This window comes from Anolis carolinensis, chromosome 4 (assembly GCF_035594765.1).
Source record: "Anolis carolinensis isolate JA03-04 chromosome 4, rAnoCar3.1.pri, whole genome shotgun sequence".
Classification (NCBI taxonomy): domain Eukaryota; kingdom Metazoa; phylum Chordata; class Lepidosauria; order Squamata; family Dactyloidae; genus Anolis; species Anolis carolinensis.
Window position 1 is genome coordinate 48,497,641 of NC_085844.1, and position 23,947 is coordinate 48,521,587.

Genomic DNA, 23,947 nt, shown 5'->3' on the forward strand with positions numbered 1-23,947 from the left:
TAAGATGTTCTTGGATGTCATGTAGTTATCCAGTAGTGACTAATGGGCAAATTCAGGCTTTTTGGGCCAATGTGGAAAAACCCTAAGATGACTCTGCAAATGGGCATGATACAACAACACTGACAACACATGGAAACTCTGCAGGATCACACTGGAATTCAGTGAGATCTTCAGTATTGTTGAAGGCTTTCACAGTCAGAATCACTGGGGTGTTGTGTGGTTTCTGGGCTGCATGACCGTGTTCTAGCAGCATTTTCTCCTGACGTTTCAGCTTCATCTGAGATTGGCATCTTCAGAGGATCTGATTGCTTTACCTCCATCAGATCCTGTGAAGATGCCAGCCACAGACCAGGAGAAAATGTTACTAGAACATGGCTATACAGCATGGAAACTATGCAACACCCCATCTTCAGTATTCACTGCCATTGCTCTTGCACCTGAAAGAATGGCCAGCTCTCCACAGCAAGAGTTAATGTTGCACCAATTACTTTCAGAGCCTGGTATTCTTTATAGTTTGACAACTCCAGTGTTGTAATTGATAGACATGGTTCACCAAATGCTATACCCTTGGACATAAAAGCTCTATTCATACACACAACTAGTACAAGCACATGGGAAGTTTGGGCAAATGCAGCTTTAGTTTAGTTCAAAACATGAAGTAAAATCTTATATCTGAGAGTGGAAATAATCTTGATTTGTTTGCCTAGATAAATAGCTAAATGAATAAAATCAATAATGTTGAAGCTAAATTTCATAACAGAGATTGCCAAGGCAACAGCATATCTTTTTGCTTTTGTTTGTTGTAATTTAAAATAAGCAGACACGGGCCAGAAACAGTGTCAAACTATTACCAAATTGCCCACTAGATAAAAGTTTATCTGGTTTTCTTTAGCATTTTAATAATGAGTTGTTTACCCTTCCCCTGTTTTCGTGGTAAATACCAGAGACCAGAGATTTTGGGGGGGGGGGGGGGGAGAGCAAGAGAAAGAAGAAATGCATGAACTAGTAATTACTAGCCTTGTTTGAAATTATACTTCCCCAAATAATTACTGATTCTTGACCTTGGATAAGAAATATCATAAGCATGAGCAAAAATATTCATTATAATTTTTAAATCTAGTTTATTAAAAAGAGAGAGAGAGTATGTGTGCAGTTTCTAAAATACCTTCAGTTTCCTTGCAAACTGTATGTGTTTCTTAATCAACCAGAGTGTTTTGGTTTCCATCCTCATGTTTCACTGTGAGTTCAAGGCACGCATAGATTTCATTATACTGCATGCCTTCTACTGGGTTATTACTAACTTCCTATCATTCTAGGCTTTTTACAGGCTCCTTTTTTTATTTCCTCAGTCATTTCACAGTCCAATCGTTCCTTTTGGTCAGGTGGTCCATAACATTAGTTTACTGTCTGAAACATCTCTGGTCTCAAAGCATAACAGTTTGCCAGCATTACCCATTCCTCCCCAGCCTCCTCTTAGAAAGACTAATAAATCATCTTTCCCCAACAAGGCTGCACCTACACCTCTATTCTCCATGTTATTTTATTATTTTTTTAAAAAAGAATCATCCTTTGATATTGAAAAACCAATCTGATTCCAGTTGCATCATATTTTCTTTTAAATCAGTATGTATATCGTCATCTCAGCACTATTTCCCTTTCTTCTTTGCTAAGCCTTTCATTAGTATATTTGTACACTTTAATAACCTTCATGCTATTTTACCCTAATATTAGTGTTCATTGGTCCTGATTCCCCTTTTATCTTCATTGCCATCCAAACCTTTCTGCGTATTCCTTTAATCTTTATTTGGTCAGTGCGCTTTCCCTGATGTCACACAAATTTAAATGAAACTGAACTCCTCGTCAGAACTTTAATTGTTATTGCGATGAGGACAACATTCAAACCTTGCTGTCCATCCCTTCTTCCATTTTTTTCCAATTGTACTTTGTGATACTATTCTATTATCCTGATAAAAGAAGTTACCAAGAGAAGACCACAGGCAAAATAGAAGACTCAGTATCCCACCTGAGGAAAAAGCTAACTCAAGAAATAAATAAAATAGATGTCAATACTGAAAAAAGAATCAGTTTCATAACAGAGCATGGAACATTAGATCTGAAAGGTAATTTAATGATGTTAATCATTAGGAAAGCAAATCACTACAATAATTACTTTGACAACTAAAATGGTTTTGTTAGTTATGGTATTGTTAATTAACAGGTCAATACACGTGTTGCTGTTGGGAAGAACATGAGATTTATAGAATGGCATGGAGGCTGTCTCTCTTGAACTTGAGTGTGCAAATTGTGTTATTAGCTCCTTCAAATATGTATTTGGGGTCTTTTCAAATAGCCTCCTACCAACCTGGAATTTTCTCCCCCATGGACTACAAAACCCATAATATGATTGTTGCCTGAAAATGATGGTGGTCCATCATGTCAGTGAACTGCCAGGTTGGGAGAATGCTGTTTTAAAGCGTGGCATTTTGTTTTGCAATCTCTTCATTTGCTACTCATCAGCACCACTGTTTTCTTTCCACTCCCAGCAACATGTACAGTTCATTCCCTCTTCCAAATGCCTTGTTTGTTAAAGGTTAATCAAGAATAATCCATATCAATTAAAAAGCATTTATCTGTTGTAAATATAGTGGTAAGTCGATAGCTACAAATATTGGTTAGTAAATAAAATAATAATAATTTTTGAATTTCTGACCATGTGCAAATATTTCTCTGAATTGCTGAATCCCTGCATTATTTCTGCCTTCCTGTCCTAATCTAGTAGGATAATTGAAAGGATCAGTGGTATAGCATATGCCTTGCATGCAGGACCAAGGATCCTAAATTCAGTTTTGTGGCATATTCAGTTCAGGTCATCAGGTATCTAAGAGGCCAGCTCTCCCCTGCACCCATCTTTCATTAACTGTATAATTTTTTAAAAATGGGTAAAAAAAGGAGGAAATGGTTGAAAAATAGAAATAGGAAGAAGAGAGAAAGAGAGAGAGAGAGGAGGGTCATTTCCCAAGTCATGGTAAAATGCCTTCCTCTTTTTCCTTTTCATCTCATCCAACAGCTTCTACCTATATTCATTTTCTCTTTAATTGCTTAGTACATCTATTCCTCTTCTTCCCGTTTACTGTAGCCTTCCTCCCAAAGCTCCTGGCAAAACATTTTCTCTTCTTCACATATTGCTTCATTCTATTTCCCCTTCTCTGTTCCCTTGACCAATACTCATTGCTAATAACCTTGCCTTCTCTCTCTCTTCTCCCTTTTCTCCTTCAGTCTTTTAATTGCACATCTTGTCACCCTCCCTCACATTTCCTTTCTCTCCTTCCCAATTTTCCTGAATACATTTGTCTTCTCCCTCTTTCTCTCTGTCTTTTTAAGCACATATGATTTCCCATTTCTATTTCCATCCCTCTTTTCCCTTCTTATTTTTCCCTCTTTCTTGTTTATTTATAATCATAGTTTAAAATCCCAATAACATCCTTTTTTAAAAAAAAGACTCTGTCCTTAGATCTCAAGTCCAAGGATGCTCATGAACTGGCAACTGTAGTGGGAAATGGTGGGTATGCGTGGCAGCCAATGAAAGTGACAAAAATGAGGAAAAGAGATTGCTTCTGCTGCCAATAATTCAGAGAATTACCATCTCCTGAAAAAAATGGCTGATCCGCTTTTCTTTCCTTTTTCTTCCTGGAACAGAGTACACATTTTCATGGTTCACTTTATCACATATCTAAATAGAATAGTGATATTAAGTTATTAAAGCGTCCTTCTTCATAGATTGACCCTGACTTTGCTAATTAATACTTCTTAATTTTCTGTGTTATGCCTTTTTATGATATAACCATTTCATATGATTAATGACTACTTATAAAATGGCACAAATAATGTAGCTATTACCAAACTTGCAATTATTTTAGCTTGATAAGCCTGCAGATAAACACTTTGTATGTAACATTAGATGTAAACAGAACAGGTGTCAGGATTTCAGATATTGTTATATAAAGAAATACATAACATCTAGCTTGCTATAGTTCAATCCTGTCTGTCCAATTCTGGCTGCCCAGAAGTTTAGTGGAACCAGCAAGTAGTTATGCACGGGATTGCTGAATTTACTTGAAGTAGATTACAATCAATATATCATTTGTGTTTGCAGCTTTATAACACAATGAACATAACATGTATTAATTTTAAGACATTCCCATAAATATTTTCTGTACCCTGCTTCTCACCTGCTTGGTCATACCAATACCAGCATAGTCACTTAAATTCCTACCAGAGGTTCTATGACTGAATTCTACTTCAGCCTGAAAGTTTACTCTTCCATTAAGCCAGGGCTGTTCCACTTGCACATTGCTATTCAAACAAAAGCACATCTAAAATAATGGAACTCATAGAGCAAATTATTTCATCCTCTTGAATATGCTACATCAGCCAGATTTTATTGTGACCCTAATTCAGAGATTCAGCAAATAGCCCAATTTGGAGTACACTGCTTTGAAAAGACTAATTTAAAAGAATCTCTGGGTCTGAAGTAAAATTTGAAAATTTGAAAATGCATATCTCTTTTTAACTAGCATGGGAGACTGCACTAGTGCCTGTCTGAACTGTTTTGACAGAATAGGATGGATAAAGATAAGGTCTCTTCCAAATTTTGCCTCCATTTTTTTCTGCTTGCTGCCTTGAAATGTTTGATTCCTTTGAAAATAGAACTGTCAATGCTACTTTTATTTCTTGGCAAAATTGGAAATATTATTCAGTCCTATTTATCTCTTCTGAGGGAATCAAGACTGCCAAGTTTCAGATAAATGGGTGCTGGAACTTTTGTGCAACCCTCACATTTTCTGGATATCCAAAAAAAAAAAAAAGAAAAAAAAAGGATGGGCATCTCCCTACATTCCTTGTGGACCATTGTTCTGAAAATGACAGAAAGTCTAGAGGTAGCAATAAGTAAGAGACTGGCAAAATTTCAGATGGATAAGTATAGTTTATAGGAGCCATATATGTCTAGCATATAAATATCTCTGGGTGGGTGATTTGTTTGGCATATACCATATTGCATCAATTCTAAGATGCCACTTACTTTAAGACTCACACTCATTTCTGTACCACAATCAACAAAAAGTCCCTCCCTCTCTCTCTCTCTCTCTCTCTCTCTCTCTCTCTCTCTCTCTCTCTATATATATATATATATATATATATATATATATATATATATATATAGTACTTGTGATTCTAAGAGGCACTCCATTTTTCAAGATGTTTACATGAGGGTAAAGGTGCATCTTAGAATTGATGAAATATAGTAATTACTTACTCTTTGCTAATTTATTGTCAGAAGAAACTGCAGTTTATGTTAGCAAATGTTCCCACTGTGAGCTTTTGTACAGAAAATGGTGTACTTGGGGATTTATTCTGCTCACAATTTGCACATGAGTTCACAGAAAATGGTATTTCCTGTACAGAAAATGCTGTTTTCTGCACATAAAAGTTGAATCTGAACTTTCTTAGCAGCCCGGTATTAATCCCATCAGGGTTTCTAATACTCAAGAAACATTTTTGTCCTTTTGGGGAGGGGCTATTTTTGAATATTCTTTTCATTCCTATTGCCTGCATTTATTTATTTACAACTTTGACCTGTGTAATCATATGACATATAATTCACAAGTACCTTGAGACAAGAGAAAATGTATGATGTTTCTAGGGTGTCATGCTAATTTTTAAGGAATTTTAGGTGGTTTTTTTTAAAGAGAGATATGATGGTATGTTCCCATGTTGCCTCATCTCATATGATACACATACATATCCTTTAACCACAGATTCGATATCCATAGTTTAACTTACCCATGTTCCAAAAATTTTCTCCCTTGGAAGTGTTTCTGGGCCTCCGTGGCTTCTCCAGTTTGATTCCATTGCATGCTTCCAGCCCAATTATAGTTAGAAATGGGGTTTACTATTACCTGAGATTTTTGGTATTCATGGGGATAGTGTCAATTGTACTCTATGTGTGCGCACATGTATATGTATAGATATGCCAAGAATTCCTGACAGTTGGCCAAATTGGCTGTGGCTTCTGGGAGTAGAAGTCTCAGACACCTGAAGGACCAAAAATTGGAAACCATTAATGTAGACCAATGGTTCTCAACCTGTGGCTCTCCAGATGTTTTGGCCTTCAACTCCCAGAAATCCTCACATTTGGTAAACTGGCTGAGATTTCTGGGAGTTGTAGGACAAAACAACTAGGGACCCACAGGTTGAGAACCACTGATGTAGAGAGATAGTGGTGGCATGATGGAGGGAGAGAGATACATACTAGTAACCACTACAGTACAGTGCCTCCAAGTTCCCAGGCTTTCCTGAAGGATACCATGGTCAATGGTACTGAAAGCTGCTGACAAGTCTAGAAGCACCAACAGAGACTTGCACCCCCTGTCAGTTTTAAGATGGAGATCATTCACTAAGATGACCATAGCAGTCTCCACTACATATCCTGCTCTGAAACCGAAGCCGGTTTGAAATGGGTCAAGGTAGTGTATGTCATAGAAAACTACCTGGAGTTGGGTGGCAACTGCCTTCTCAATCACCTTGCCAAAAGAAAGAAAGAAAGAAAGAAAAGAAGGCTAGACACTGGTATGTAATTCTTAAGGTCCTTGAGATCCAGAGTTATGAAGTACTCATAGGCCCTGTGGTTTCAAGCATGGACTGTTACTCAGTAATCAGACATAGATTGTTTGTGCATAACGTCCTAAGTCAAACATGTTAGAAAAACTAGGAAAGACTTTGATGGAAGATGTAATGGGTTTCTACCAAGTGATGTAGGTGGCACTTGGCTAGCTAGACCATTGGTTTGATGCCATACAATGGTTTCTTGCATCTAATTCAAACTAGCTCTGCATTATGTCAATACATTTATATCATAACATATATGTACATATTTCTAGCAAAGTAAATTATATTAAAATCTGTGTAATTCAAAAGAATTTCAGTCTAACATATTGATCCTAAGCAACTGGATTGAAGATATTGCCCTTATTCCTCAATAATGTCATAATGTCATGTGTAATTTTGCACTGGGAAAAGAGCTTTCTCACAATGCTGCAAGGATTCATTTATTAGAAAAAAAACAAATCTTTAAAATCTCAATCTATTAATTTTATATGGCCTTGCAGTTCTTTGTAGCATCCATTATAAATGTCTTAAATTTTTCAAAAGTTTACTTTTTGTCTCCTATTTCATCAAGCCTGTTCATGGTGAGTAAATGAAATGATACAATGTCCTAACTCATTAAAAAAATCCACAACACTTCATCCTTTTTATGAGTCTCAAATTCTCCAATAACCTTGACAGCTGAACCAGTGGTCCATGACAACAAGCAGACCATTGATAAATAGCAACAAAACTATTAGTGGTTGAATTTATGAGATGAGTAATAGAGATGCTAAATTATAGGCTTACTGTTTGACAAACTACAGCTTGACGTATCTTTGCAAATGCATGTGCCTGTATCTCATGGAGAACTTTTTTATTATTTGCATATGCTAGCATGATAACACAGAAACAAATATCATTGCTTTCCATGGAAGTCTCTTTCACAGGGCATTTTAAGTGGTTAAGCTTGAAGAACTTCTAAACATAGATTTTGTTTATTATTCAGTTTTAAAGGAATTGGTGTTTTTGTTCTCACACACTACCTATTCACACAAACACATATAGACATATAATGAGAGAGAGAGAGAGAGAGAGAGAGAGAGAGAGAGAGAGAGAGAGAGAGAGAGAGAGAGACCCCAGTGGATGCAATATTGATGTTGGCTGTCAACAATGAAGCCAAGAAGTAAAATACTATATCCACCTCTTATCACTGAACACAACATCCATCCAGCTGCTGTATTTCCTAGAGAATGCCTCTTGTACAAAAAAAGAGGCAGTAAAAATGGAAACAGTCATGTTCCTTTTCTGGTTGATTTCTACCCATCATTTTGCTGTTGCCACTTGGCAATCAAAGTAAACTTCCCCTTCATAGCTAATTCATAACATATTGCTAAAGCTATTAATAAGCCTCCTATTATTGTTTTCTCTCAGCCAACTACTCTAAAGAAGCTGCTGATGAAAGTGAAAATGAAAATGCTAACTAAAAATCCTAGATAGCATCAATGTGAGTCCAAGCTGGGCATCACTTCTGCAAATCTATATGAAACAACTTTTAAAGAGCAATAGCACTGGCAAAATCTATTCAAAACCAAAATAGGATTTGCAATTCAACCAATGTCAATTATGTGACTGAATGTCATCAACATGCATTATGTAGGAGAAAGCTACTACTGACATTTGCACAAGATTCAGATACCATAAAAAGTTGGAACTATCAATTGCAAACTACAGTAGAGTCTCACTAATCCAAGCCTCGCTTATCCAAGCCTCTGGATAATCCAAGCCATTTTTGTAGTCAATGTTTTCAATATAGCGTGATATTTTGGTGCTAAATTCGTAAATACAGTAATTACAGCATAACATTACTGCGTATTGAACTACTTTTTCTGTCAAATTTGTTGTATAACATAATGTTTTGGTGCTTAATTTGTAAAATCATAACCTAATTTGATGTTTAATAGGCTTTTCCTTAATCCCTCCTTATTATCCAAGATATTTGCTTATCCAAGTTTCTGCCGGCCCGTTTAGCTTGGATAAGTGAGACTCTACTGTACTTTAATTCTAAGGGACGCTGCCATTCCATTTACTGGCCATATTTCCAATAGAGAAACCTCCTAGTTCAGCCATACTTAAAAAGAGATCAATATCTGGATTTGCAACTTGATTCCTTGATGCCAAATGGCTTTTACATAGGGGACAATACCACTTTTGCCTCAAACTCAACCACTGTATTGCATGCTAAGATCTTTGGGATTCTGTCACTGAAACTGGATGCTATTTATCACTCTTATCTACACTGCCATAGAATGCCATTTCAAACTCCATTAAAAGGTCAGTGTAGACTCATATAATGCAGTTTAACTGTATTGAACTGCATTGTATGAGTCTATACTAACCAAATAATGCAGTTTCAAACTGCCTTAAATGGCAATGTAGGTGAGGCCATAATGGACTAAAAAGAGCAGAAACCAAAATGATTGAAGCTTTTTATGAATCCTTTTTTTAATGGCTTAAAATGCTTGAGTAAATTTACTTCATTTTCATTGTATACCTCTGGGATACAGGTTCTACCTGAAAACAAGTGTTGTTCAATTGCTTTTGAAAATCAATTTTTTATAGATTCAAATACAAAGTAAAGCTAAATGAGATCTCTCTTCCCCTCAACATACAAACATGGTAAGGGTTCTCAGTTTAACCAATGAACTTGTAATGATCAATGTAATGAGAACTATCTGAAAATGTTTAATCAAAGCATCAGTTGCATGGAGATGCTAGTTTAAAATGAAGACATTATTACAATGGAAAAAGAGATTGCCTTCACAGAGGTAATTTAAATAACAAAGCACCTTGAAAAACGGACATTTAGATTATGGGCCTTAATCACAAAAGTATGGTTTTACATTCCAAACATGTTACTATGTATGATATATATTATTCTCCATTATCACGGACCAATTTTACTACAACTTACCAGTTTCCAAAGGGAGCCGCAATGGCACGATGGGTTAAACCCTTGTGCCGACTGAACTGCTGACTTGAAGATTTGAAGATTGGTGGTTCAAATCCATGAGATGGGGTGAGCTCCCATCTATCAGCACCAGCTTCCATGCAGGGACATGAGAGAAGCCTCCCAAAGGATGGTAACACATCCGGAGGTCCCCTGGGCAATATCTCTGTAGATGGCCAATTCTCACACCAGAAGCAACTTGCAGTATATTCTCAATTCGCTTCTGACACAATAAAAAAAGAGTTTCCAGAAGAATAAAAGTGCTTGTCAATGAGGCCCAGTCCTGACTATTGTGCCACTGTATAAAGAAGAATTAATATGAAATAATATCAGTACAAAAGTAGATGAAGGCTGCTCCAAGTAGATGCATTTTATGTTTTTCAGCTTAAAGATTGCATACTTTTCATACACACATTCATATAGCCTTCCCACACTTCTTTCCTTTTTGATACTTATCTTCAAGTAGTTTCTGACTTACAATGACCCCTGTTTTTTGCAAGATTTGTTTTAGAGAGGGATTTGTGGCTCAACTTCCTCTGAGACTGAGAGAGAATGACTTGTCCAAGGTCTCCCATTGGGTTCCCATGGCTGAATGGAGAGTCAAATCCCTCTATCCAGAGTTGTAGTGCAATGTCCATACCGCTACACCACACTACCTCTTCCCCTTCCTAGTACAGTATTGCCTCCTTATTCACAGATTTGATATTCATGGTTTTTCCTACCCATATTCCAAAAAGAAAGTCTGCTTTCAAAAAGATCCTACATATTTCTTCTAGTACAAGTATACTCAAAGTAAAGTGTTCACTATTATCCATGATTTAGGTATCTGGTGAAGAGGGAGTCTTAGAATGTATCCTTTGCAGATACATTGGTTACTATACAAACATTTTTGTTTTACTCAGTTTTCCCCAAACTAAGGATAATTCAGTATTTGGATGTGATGCTGATTAAACAGTAATTGAGTTAGGCCTTATTCAATTCAGTTTGAAACCAAATACTTACCTCTTCCATTCATTTTCAATAGGAAACAAAAAAATCAACACAGCCTTGGAGGCTCCTTAATGCATATCCTTTAGATTTGGAAGTTTGATAGTCACCTCTGAAGGGCCTATGTTTTCCAAATTTTAGACAGATAGGTCTGTTTTATTGTGTTCCATGGGATAGAACCATGGTAGTTAAAAAGATATCTATGTGCTGTAATTGTGCAATCCAACACTCATTTTACAAGGGTCAATTTATAGCAATAGAAGTTAAGGTGTGATAAACAATTTCCATTCACTGCAGCTGGTCTGTTCCAGTTGAGAGTGGTGTTGTATTTAGCCCTGCATCTGATATATTTGAAGCTACATTTTTAAAAAGATAAAAATTACCTCATGCACATAATTATATTACGGTGAATATATATCAGATGATCATGCTGGATTTCAATATAACACATGCCTGATGACATGCATTTTTGTTCATTGTTTTTATCCTCTGTTTTTGTAGTGCAACAGTATACAATTCATACCACTCCACAGGCACTTTGAAGGCTTTATGAGATCAAGAGGGCTGCCTAAATTGTTTTGATGTGCTTTGAAGTTGGAAAATTGGCCCATATAAGCAATCTAGGCAAGCAAAACAGCTAATATTAATAATAGTATAAGTAATGATACTAAAAACAACAAAGTAGAACTATACAAACCTGACATATGGAGAAAACTTAGGTTCTTGTTTGTAGTTTTATTTCTTTTTCTAACATGCAGACATATTTTCACCGCTGTGAAGCTTCAAAGAAGAAAGTGTATTGAGTTGTCAGTTATTTATTTACCTTCACCCCTTCAGTCTGATTTGTATGCTGCATTGGTCACCTTTGTCTTCTTATTTTTCTGCCCATTTTGTTAGTTTCCAAATAAGAGAATTTAAAAAAATCCCTAGAGTTTGAAAAAGTTAATTTTTGGAATATATCTCCCAGATTGTTTTAACCTGGGACCTCATCACATGGAACATTCATCTCTGTTTCAAGGACTAAGAGACATAGAGCCCATCACATGATGTTTGCCTATTTATTTATTTATTTACGTAATTTCTATCCCACCTTTCTCACCCGAAGGGACTCAAGGCAGCTAACAGTTCTGGTAAAAATTCAATGCCAATAAAAACAACTATACAGTAAAAACAAAAACAGTTAAAAATGATTTACATTAAGCATTAATACACATGGAACAATATACACAACTTAAAACATATAAAGTGCATAGTTCCATTCATCCAAAAACCTTGCACATAATTCTTAATCCAGACTGTCATCAGTTGCCTTTCATCCTAGAAATGGAGATGAAACGTACTGAAAGGAGGGAGCTTAGACCACAATTGAATAATCGTGCTCTGAGACTCTGGCATGTGCCAGAACCATCACTAATGACAAAAAAACACATGTGATGGGATCTGACAGATTTGCCCATGTTGAATTATTTCAGTGACATAGAGGAATGGCCATTCCTCACCACTAGGCTCAAAATTGGGCTCTTTCTAGCTTTCCAATATAATGCTAGTTAATGGAGAGAAGGATAGTCTGGCAGGATGGGATCATGGCAAAAAGGTTTATAATTACACTGGTCAAATGAAGGGAAGCACAACCTAGCAGGAGAGGATCTTGGCAAAGAGGTTTATAATTACACTGGTTGAATGAAGGGAAGCATCGCCTTGTAAGATGGGATGGTTGCAATGGGTTTAAAATTATACAGGTCTAATAAAGATTTTTCATGGCAAAGAAGCTTAAAATTCCTCTGCTCCCCCCCCCCCCCCAAAATGGGATGAGGTCCATAGTAATATTGGCTTTTGATATTCAAGTTTTCCATGAGGATTCTCGATGTGAGGGTTCAAACATAGGCAACAACAGGGAAAGGATAGACAACTGAATTCTCTTAACTCCTGCTATCTGGTGTCTTTTGTTACAGCCCTTCACCCTAGGTGCTTTGCCATAACCCTTCTTCAAAAAGATGCTTTTGAATGGCTCCCCAATTATATGGCCTCACTAGGTTTTTCTCCCACTACTTCACTGAAAAAAATGGCTCAGAGGCATAAAGCTCTGTATCTGCCCCAAAGGATGATTATTGTTTTCCACCTCTCAAACTGGGGGCCCTTCTATACAACTGTATAAAATCCATATTATCTGCTTTGATGTGGATTATATGACAATGTAGACTAAGATAATCTAGTTCAAATGAGATAATATTGATTTTCTGCTTTGATAACCTGGATTATTTGGCAGTATAGAAGGGGCTTGTTTCTCTTTCCTTAACAAATAATTGTAACAAATGATTTGGGGTTTTTTAAACAAACTATTTCCAAGCTCTTGTCCTGATGTCCACAGAAATCCTTACATGACCCCACCCAAACTTCACATGAGTAGATTTCATATTAAATTTCATGGGCAACCACCTAAGGGCACAGCTGATGTGAAATTAGCTGAACTTTGAAAACTGTGAAATATTGTCTTTTTACTTTACATCACTTTTGTGAGTTATTTTGCATATATGCATCTTGTACATATACAGAATCTGAATTCAGTATGTTGTTTTGAACTTATCTGTCAGAGCAAAATATTTGACAAATTATTTTTCTTTTTTAAAAAAAAGTGACATGAAGACAGGAACTTGATAAGCCATTTTAATCATTGTGCTAACATTTATTGATATGCTTTGCATTTACCTTGCTGTAGCAGATAAATATGCCATATGAACTGCAATGATTTAAAATGGAGGGATTGGAAATGATCCATTATACTGGTCTCACGCTTTGTGCAGCATTGTGACAGATCAAGAGAATTTACAATTTAAGATGCACATCAATTGTACTTTAACTTCTGCAGCAGTGTAAATCTTCACGTTTGTTTTCATGTCCTTCATATTTGTAATGGTGCATTGCCAAGAAGATGCCTTGCCAAAACGGATTAAAGAAAAAAAGCAAAAAGCTTAAGTTAGTCATATGCTACCATCCAAAACAATCAGAACTGGAGCCAGTTTAGTGCACATAAGTTACCTTGGAAGGATTAATTTATGCTGTTGAGCCTCATAATATGTGTAACCAACAAGGAGCTGTCTGGAGACAGGGATTTTTGCAAATCTTTTAGCTAGATCAATGAGCCAAATGCAAAATCTAGGAACCAGGGACATCATGTAGATTTGTGATGCTCCCTAGGGCAGCTGGGGTCCAGCGACCAATGAGTGGATTACACTGATCCATAAATGCAGTTTTTCATCTGTGACAGATATAATATAAATGCTATTATTCATATTGCATACGTGGAAGGGAACAACAGACAATGAATATTGCTTTCCTTTTTTTTAAAAAAAAAGTGAGAGAGTAGAGAATTTTTAGCAGGTGATGACAGACTTCTTCAAACGATTGTGTGAACCTATGCTGAAGGTTCCAAAAATGTCTGAAGCTATTTAGTGCTTTCAGCAACTCCCTTAAATCTACCTTTTTATGAGCCTACAGCAATGGGCATGCCATTTTCACATAAAGTGAACATGTCCTTATATAGCTAACACAGTTGAGAGGTGTCTCCTGATCATCTCTGACCAATGATATAATGCCTGATAGAATCCAAGAACCCCTTTTCTTCAACTAACTTCATTTTATATTATTGGCGGGGGAAAATACTTAATTTTTTAGAAACCTGCCATAGCGGTCACTAATGTGGCTCCAAAATGTTTGCCTTTTATTAGAGTTTGAATGAAAGAACAAATCTTTATTTTGGTCAACAATCAGAACAGAATTTGAAGATTTGTTTTCTGTAATTTGTGGATGTGTATTTTATATCTTATGGCATATTATGTCTTGGGCACTATGATTAGAAACATTGATTAAAAAAACATGAATATACTCATCCAGAGGAGATACTAGAGCATTTAAAGAATCAATACTGTATTATGGATTTAAATAAAGTTAGTACAGAAAATAAGTCTGTCTATATGAATGCAGAAAGCTACAAGTCAATATTTTTCATCATGTGGCATTTCAACTAAGCAAGTGCTTAAAAGTTTAACTTTTAGATCTTCACAGTGGTCATGGAAGAATAAATGCTAATTCCAGTGCACTATTCTCACTGGGAGAAAATGGATTTACTGTACAGCTAATTTCGTGACAACAAATACACCATGTTGGTCTGTGTTTCATAAAAAATGCACGCACACATGTACAGAAACAAGGATCATGAGGCATAATTAAGTTTTTCCATTCTACACTGGTCTTGACTGTATTTGAAGTATTCTTTTCACAATCTAAGAGCATTTCTGAATTGCATCAAGAGAACAGCCAGAATGGGGTAGAGTCTGCAAACCAACTCTCCTTGAAGAAGCAGTTGAAACCACTAAGTGTGTTAAGTGGAGGAGCGAACATTAAGAGGAGATATCATTGTAGAATCACAGAATAGCATCTTTAAAAACTCCAGCACTTAGCTACTATTTCAGGGTAGTCAATTCCATATGATAGCAGTCTTCAAGAATAGTCTAAAGTGCCACACAACTTCATGATAAACAAATATACAGCAAAATATTTAAGAAGAAAATTAAAATAAATAAATGCAAACATGAGACATTTTGGTAACATGTGCCTGCTTTTATGTTGGTGGAGAAGTCATGGTTAGAGTTAATAGATGGCAATTGGAGGGAAGCATTTTTCACTTAAATGTTGGGAGAAATATCCTAACAGTAAAAGATATTCAACAGAGAGAAAAATTACCCTTCAAGGTGGTCATTTTCTTTTGCTGGAATGATACAAATAGCGGCTGGACAGGGATGTTGTATCTCACCACCTAATCAGATTGAGTTCTGGTTCAGTCCTGGAAGTGTCCTAGGATGGAATCCTGAGAACACAGATAGCTACACATGTTCTCACAGCCCACAACGGGGCTAGCGCAGGAAGAAGCCTGGCGGCAACTCTTTCCCCCATGTGGTGGGAAAGGCGGAGATGCGGGGCATGGGATGACGGTTTCCTGCACTTCCCCATGGATTCGTCATGTTGCCTGGCAAATTCCCCCCACTGTCACCCACATTAGGGACCTCCATGTGCTGAGGTTGTCTGCTGAAAATTCTATCATAAGCAGGCACTTTGGTGTGAAGAGAATCAAGATTCATTGAATTCAGACTATAGCTCAAATGCAGTTTGGACCCAAAACTCTTTTGTTTCAATGTGTTGTCAAAGGCTTTCATGACCGGAATCACAGGGCTGTTGTATATTTTCCGGGCTGTATGGCATGTTCCAGAAGTATTCTCTCCTGATGTTTTGCCCACATCTATGGCAGGCATCCTCAGAGGTTGTGAGGTATGGCGAAACTAAGCAAGGAAGGTTCATATATCTGTGGGAAGTCCAGCGTGAGAGAAGAACTCTTGTCAGTTGGAGGCCAGTGTGAATGTTGTAGTTAATTAAGCTAATTAAGGTGATGATTATCTACAACATTCACACTGGCCTCCACTGATAAGAGTTCTTCTCTCACCCTGGACTTTCCATAGATATATAAACCTTCCTTGCTTAGTTTCTCCATACCTCACAACCTCTGAGGATGCCTGCCATAGATGTGGGCGAAACGTCAGGAGAGAATACTTCTGGAACATGGCCATACAGCCTGGAAAACATACAACAGCCCTCTTTTGTTTCATTCATTTATCTACCCGCAAAGTCTCAGGCATGAGAAACAACAGAAATCACTCATCAAACTGACATCCTTTAACCTCATCTATCAGAGCATAGCAAAGTTGACACATGTAACTGGTGTTGCAATATCTACATTAGCTCTTTCTAGGGATTAGCAAAGCACTATAAATCTTTTATTATCCCTTCCTGTGTGGATGTAGTCTAGTCCAGAACGCAGCTTAGATTAACATATGTTTTACACAGGATTAGAGATGATTTAGAGCTTCTTCATTTTTCCACCCTTACTTTTAGTAGCAATGAAAAAGAAATGGTGCGATAAAGTTCAATGGTGCCTTGCTCTTCAGCTCCTATATCTAAAACAAAAGATCCAGCGGTTCAATACTGTAATCATATTAGTCCTTGTTTTTTGTCATCTTTTTATTCTTGAAAACAAAATCAAAATTGTTGCAGTATATTTCATATTCATCTCCCCCATTGTTTATTTTTTCCCCCATAAATATAGTGCCTACAAAAGCTCCATGGCAAAGAAAAGAAAAGCTGAAGAACAGATTTTGGGTGTTCCGGTCAACAAAAGGAAATCTCTGTTAATGAAACCTCGTCACTACAGCCCCAGTTTGGAAGGCAAGGGGGGGAATGAGGAGAAAACAGAACAGCAAGACAAAAGCAACATTGTCCTAACAGGTACCAAGACCAATTGGCTCCAAATTAATTCAAATCTAATGTTCTCAAGGGGAAAGGAGATATGGGAAATGACTTTATTACCTATGAGGAAGGATCATTTTTGAATGAATACGATAAATATGAGTGAGACTTCCTGCAATGTAAATGTCCATGTGATTGTGTCTGGAGAAGCACCTAGAAAAAATGAAACCCTCCGCTCTCTCAATGATCTTAAAACCAAAGAAGGCTGAGATAGGAAGCTCTCATATATGGCCTAGGCCAAGGTTAGGGCTTTGTAAGTGACCATATTTTGATTTAGACATGTAGTTAGTGCACTTGCTATAACAATAGAGTCATGTGATCTCTGTAGCCAAATAATTCCATGCTAAACTCGTGTATCACTCTGGCCAAGTCTGGTTCAGGACCAGGTACTATTACTGCATTAGCAAGGTATTCCTGGCTGTCACTAAAACCTGAGCATCCAAGGCCAGGGCAGATGTCGGAACCTGAAACCCTGGATCTATAAAACTCCAATTCCACCCAAAACAGGTTGAATAGATGTTCCATTTTCTACCTTTTGACTGACCACAGAATTTCTATCTCGTGTGACTTAAATGTGTTCTCCTTCTTCAGTGTTGACATGAAACATTGAATTAGAATTGGAAAAATGTTCATTGGATTTAGATGGATTTCATAATTGTGGAATATCTTCTGCACACTGATGACAAATTAAGAGGAGAGGCCTTAATGAATGATAGAAATCCTGATCTTTCCTTCTTGCTGTGTTTAACTCTTTAATACTACTGTATAGAGAGAGCTCAATAGTTTCATCAAAAAAGAATAGAGATGAAGAATTGAGAAGCTCTTTACTCTCAGCTATATAGACTGCCTGTGGGACAAAAAACCAGGAGTGTCATCACATGCAGTTGATAACTCATGGAATTACCCCATGGACCTCCTCCACAACCAGAGTATACAGAACCTGAAATATAGTATACAGCATCTGAAATTCATTGGTGGTCTCTCATCCAAGGACTAACCAGAGCTGGTCTTGCTTAGTTTTCAAGATCAAATAGGATCTGGTGTGTTTAGAATATTTACCTAAACTATTTTGCCTGTTTATAGCAACTTCAGACACCAGGAAATAATAGTGGGTGGCCATCTCTGGAAAATCAACTCCGTTGTGCAGTGGGGAGATATTCACATTTCTAGCCTCTGCGGTTACATGTTGCATTGTCTGTATCTGTAACCATGTCCCCACGCAAATGGCTGTGAAGGAATTATGGCACAAGGGTACTGTATCCCAGGAAGCAGGCTTGTAGCCAGAGGGGGCAGGGTTAAGGGTTTAACCGCCTTCCCCCAAAATGTTTCAGATTAAAATAAAACCCCGGTTTACTTGTGAATTTTAACTGGTTAACCAATTCATGAGTAAACCAAGGGGTTTTTTTTAACCTGAAACATTTCAGGAAGGCTTGAACCCTTAATCTCCTCCCTCCCTGTGGCTACAGGCCTGCCAGGAAGATGGGAGTCTACCCTGAATCCATAGGTATTTTCAATTGTAGCAGAGGCTCTGCTGCCTGAGATCTTCTCACTCACTTTTTACCACCTCCCTGGAGTATGTGAACCCTTCAGTCATCCAGTAGGAAGGATTTCCTCTTCTCAATATTCCTCTGTACTTTTCTTGGCACCAAGCAAGCTGGATGTAGGGATGACAGTGAAATCCCTGTGGGAGACCATGCCAACCATCACATTCTGCTAGTTAAGGAGGCTGAAGCTATGGAGACTGGCCCTGGTGAGAGGGCAGGCAAGGACTATGGAAGCCACCAGAAAAGCAAAGACTCACTCCTCCTGATGCCTTGGTGTGACCCCTTGTGTCAGTGTCATCCATTGCAATCTAACATTCCTGTGCACACCCCATGATGTCACTGCTCACATCACTGGTGATAGAGTTTGATGACTATACATCTATTCAGCCGATAGTCCTTCATGTGTACGCCTATATGTCTAAAGGTAATAAAGCTCCCATTTCTATGTTGCCTGTGTAAATAATTCTGACCAGGCACATATTTGCCAAAGATTCCAAATGGAGACTCTCAGTGTCATTGTCCCCCTCCCCCACAATAAATAAATAAATAATTGTAGTTCTTTTTGTCTGAGTCATAAGGTACAGATAGTCTTCTTCTCCGGCATTTATCACATTGAGCAGAGCAGGTAGAATGTCAGAGGCACAACCAATGGTACAGCTCTGATGCAACTAAAGCACAGTTTTTAAATCTGTCTCTTTCTTAAATTGTAGTAATGTAATGTGTGTTGACATAGTCCCTCATGCCATGAAGTAGGAGAGAAAAGATGGCTTTTCTGGGATGAAGATAGTAAGGGTTGAGTACCTCTTATCCAAAACTGTTAGGATCAGAAGTGTTTGGGATTTTGAATCCCCCCATCCTGGATTTTGGAATACCTATATTTGCATATACATACACAATGAGATGTCTTGGAGATGGGACCCAGATCTAAACAGAAAATTCATGTATGTTTCATAGACAGCCTATATATATAGCCTGAAGGTGATTTTGTACAGTATTATAGTATTGTGAGGGCAGTGAAAGGGGAAATTATTTTAAAAACTGTAATAATTTATTTCTAAACATGTAGAAACTGGTGCTGTAAAGAAGCAAATGAGATTCCTAAAAGAAAATTAACTATTTCCCCTTCTGCAAAGGAAAAAAACAGTACAACATGTAATAGCAACATATACTGTGTAAATTGAGTAGACTCTTGGTACAATATTACCTTCCAGAGGAAAAACACAGTCTGAAAGATGCACCTCTGAGTAGTATATGGATTCTACTTATAAAATCTTTTGTATCATCTAATTCATGGTTCATAAGTGATAACAAACACACAAGAAAGAATCAAAACATCAATCTTTACTTTTTTCGTTTTGTGAACACACCTATTATATAACAATGTGTACCATGGTTTTTTTATTCATCATACTCATAAAGTTTCACAAACTTTTGCTTTAAGCCAATTTAGAATTAATCTGTAAGGTCTAGAATTCTAAAAATAAAGTTGTACCATTGTTTCAAGCCAGGAAACAACAAAAGTAAATGTAGCAAAACTGTTCTAAAACGGGCCACTTTTGGGAATGAGGGTGGGTCCTGAATTTCTGAAGAAAATGCATAAGAAAGAAATAATAAATATTTTCTTATAACATATAACAAACAGTTGAACCAAACAATTATGTAACTGGAAATGACCCAAAACGCTAACAGTTTGGCAGTCGTAAAGTGAAAAGCATTGTGGTGGCACATGTGCATTTGTGTCCTCCTCCTCCCTTCCACAATAATCTGCACTTAATAGGAATATTTTAAACTATGTAGCTAAGCAACAGAGGTAATTGTTGCTTTCTAGAGCTTTTGTTAGGCACTCCACCATAGCCCAAATATGCATAATTAGGTATAATGTCTATAAATCATTATTGTACACATGTGGGTAGTTAAGTGGATTGAGAGAACAGTTCAATGAATTGGACATATTCACTGAAAATGCTTTTTATTTGTTTTTGGTAGTTGATAATACTTTGAAATTATGATAAACCTTTTCACTTTCTCTTAATAGCTCACTGTTGCTGAGACAAAACTTCATTTGCATTTTTAGATTATATTTAATTTATTATTTAAACATCGAGTTGTTCTAGTATGGATTTTGCATAGAACTGGCCCATCTTATATTTTATTATAAGGTTGTTTCTCTCTCTCTTTCTCTGCTCTGAGAAGTAAAATGTGGAATGGTCCAGTTTATGTTGAATACATCCCAACAAAAGAATGCACCCTATAATCAGCATTATTGAAGGGGCTAGTGTTGTGGCTAAATTCTTCCCTGCATCCAAAAATGCTTTTAGTTACTATGGTAATATTTACTTGATCCTGGCAGGCCAGTGTTGATTTTAGGGAGATAATTACCAGAAAAGAAGATGATGGAGATGTATTTTGGAGTGTCCTTGTTGGGGGGAGGTGAAGTGTTCATCAAAAAATTAAATGAAACACAAAGCATTTGTCTTTCAGCGTTTGAGGCCTTTTCCCTGTAGTCTCCACTGCCTGCTGTTTTCTGATGTGATTTCAAAGTTTAAAAAAGTTTCGTAATATAGAACACATATTGCTTTGCAGTGCTTTAAGAAACTATAAATGTTATTATTTTTTTAAAAAAAAACTGTATTCTACTTTGGATTTTATGAATTCTATACTTCTATAGACACAGTAACTAGTGAGAACATGTCACCTATAATGTGGATCTTCTAATAATCAAAAATAAGCTAAAGCATTAGTTTTTTTAAAAAAGAAGCTAGAATCTAATTTATGGAGAAGGATGAAGACTGATAAAAAGTGAGGATTATGACATTTTTATCAACAATAAAAAATGATAAAGGGCCCAAGCCTAGGCAACATTTGTTGTTGTTGTTGTTGTTGTTGTTGTTGTTGTTGTTGTTGTTGTTGTTATTTAAGCTGTTTAGCTTCACAGTAATAGGTCAATTTATTTTTCTCACTGGCCATTTTGGCAAAGCAGTTCCTTTCTCCGTACTCCTTACTGAAATGCACAGCTGGGTATGAAGTAGATGGATGTATAGTATTGAGTCTGATTATCATTGTGAATATTTTGATTCAATATAAGAGCCTACATCCAATTGAATCAATGGGATTTATTCAAATGTTGACATACTCTTAGGAGTTGATTCCATCGCTCTAGTTGGGACTAGCCATTGGATTTCAGCCATAGTACTAATGATAACAAAACATTCAGAAAAGTGTAATATCTCCTTCCTCACATTTTGCGGACTGCATTAAAATAATTACAAAGGATTAAGGATTAACAGGAATAACCACTGAAAATGATACACTGACTTCTTGTATCTTTTGGAGCCACAGTAGAATTTGTAGACCTCTAAGCAGAGACTTCAGAAGAATGTCCCCACTGAAATCAGTAGACCTAGTTGCCACATAAAAGTCCAACACAAATCCTATAGTGAAACAATTATATAGTACTTTGAGCAGGAATCTATATCACAACTGAATTCATATTATTGCCCTGGGCTTACATGCGAGATGAGAACCTGCTGCAAGAATCACATAATTGTTGCATGGATCCTCTTAAAATATTCACAAGACAACAGTTTGGTCATCTGAATTGACTGTAATAAATTCTAATGTTTGAAGTGAACAGTGGGAAGGAGCTCTGCTCACCGGTATTTATAAAATCAACCTTGGTATAGAGCAGTGGTTCTCAATCTGCTCCCCCCCCCCTAGATGTTTTTGGCCTTCAACTCCCAGAAAACCTAACAGCTGGTAAACTGACTGGGATTTCTGGGGGTTGTATGCCAAAACATCTGCGGACCCCAGGTTGAGAACCATAACTCTAGGGAAAATCTGTGGTCTCTGAGCACTTAACATTGGAATAATACTACTGATGGGGATAGGACTAATTTATAAATAAGTGATTTGTAGACTGCGGCCAAAATGGAAGTGATTAATTTAAATTTTGTGCTTACCTCTCTTCTCTATTTAGAAGACAACACTATAACACAAGCAGAAATTATCACACAAGCTGAAATTATCACTCATTTGGATGTGCAAGAAAATGATCATCAAAAGATTGGTTACCAGAACGTAATGACCAAATCTTTAAGTACTGTTGAAAAAACAGCAAAAGATGCATCAAATTCCACAGAAAATGAAAAACTAAGTGACAGTTGTAACCAGCCCTTAAAAACAGAGAATAAGAATGTTAATGAATGTTACGTGATTAGTTCTTCAGTAAAAAAAGACAGAATTAATGTTTCTGATCCACCATATTGTTCTTCTGAGGATAATGAAAGTAATTCAGAAATACTGGACAATGAATGGGAGACTTCCTCAAATTTCTCAGAAGAGACAAACTTAAAACTTCCTGTAAATAAAAAATACATTGTTAGACATAATGAGCAAGATGTCTTAAAAGTTCACGGAGTCAAAACTGAAGCACTAGATTTTAACAATTCAGAAATTGCTTGTGACTCAGAAGCAGGCCTGCAAGAATCACAGGAGTCACTCATGGAGTCTTTTAGTGACAGACTTCAGAATCCGTTGCCAGACAGTGAAGAGGATGAGTGTCTCTCAGAAAATACCGAAATGTCTTTTGATCTGGACAAAACCAAACAGAACTTGAGCTTGCTGGAACGCGCAATCGCTCTGCAGGCAGAGCAGGGTCATGTCTTTCATAGCACCTACAAAGAGCTGGACAGGTTTCTACTGGAGCACCTTGCTGGTGAAAGAAGACAAGCCAAAGTGATTGATCTTGGTGGCAGAGCAATCTATAACAACAAACGTAAGTTAACTTCCCTTTTTACTGATGGCATGCACATTAGACAGGTGATAAAGCTTATTGAGACAGTTCTTTGTATTTTAACCTGCAATTTACCAATTTGGTTTTTTTCACTGGATACCTCAATCATATCAAGGATTGCAGGGATCCCTTTTGCATTGCATCCTGCCCATGACTGAATAAATTCTTCTTCATGAATGCATTATCCTGATTTACAGAAGGACCTGTTCTTCTGAGCAAATTAGGAACCACTGCTCAAGACCTGCACAAGGCTACACTACTTTAAACTCACTTACCTCTATGCGTCTCTGCATGCAAGATTTCAGCCCATTGGTTTAACAACTCGTGAAGCCACACAGTTTGCTTATTCTGGCCTTGTTCTGAAATTTAGTTCATACACCTAGAGTGCATCTACAGTGTAGAATTAATGCAGTTTGATAACATTTATGACCTCTTCACACTGCCCTTTTGGGCCTTCCTTTTTTGCCAGCAGCTCATGGCGCCCCGCACGCCCTCCCCCATCATACTGTGGGGACAGGACAGGTTGCATTGCAGTTTCTCAAGTTGCTCCTGACATGAAAAAAGGCACCCTGACCCCATCAGATGCGAAATAGGGTGGCAATGCGTGTTAAGCCATCA

The 23,947-nt window shown here is 37.1% G+C and overlaps 1 protein-coding gene across 7 annotated transcripts in view; it reads left to right on the plus strand.

The window, feature by feature from the left end:
- st18 (ST18 C2H2C-type zinc finger transcription factor) overlaps window positions 1–23,947 on the plus strand; it is a 248,617-nt gene that overhangs the window by 163,786 nt on the left and 60,884 nt on the right. For all 7 annotated transcript variants that reach the window (XM_062980374.1, XM_062980376.1, XM_062980375.1 and 4 more), the window contains 2 exons: window positions 16,794–16,972; window positions 22,514–23,311. In XM_062980374.1, the coding sequence (XP_062836444.1) occupies window positions 16,794–16,972; window positions 22,514–23,311 (977 nt within the window). The remainder of the gene's footprint in view (window positions 1–16,793; window positions 16,973–22,513; window positions 23,312–23,947) is intronic.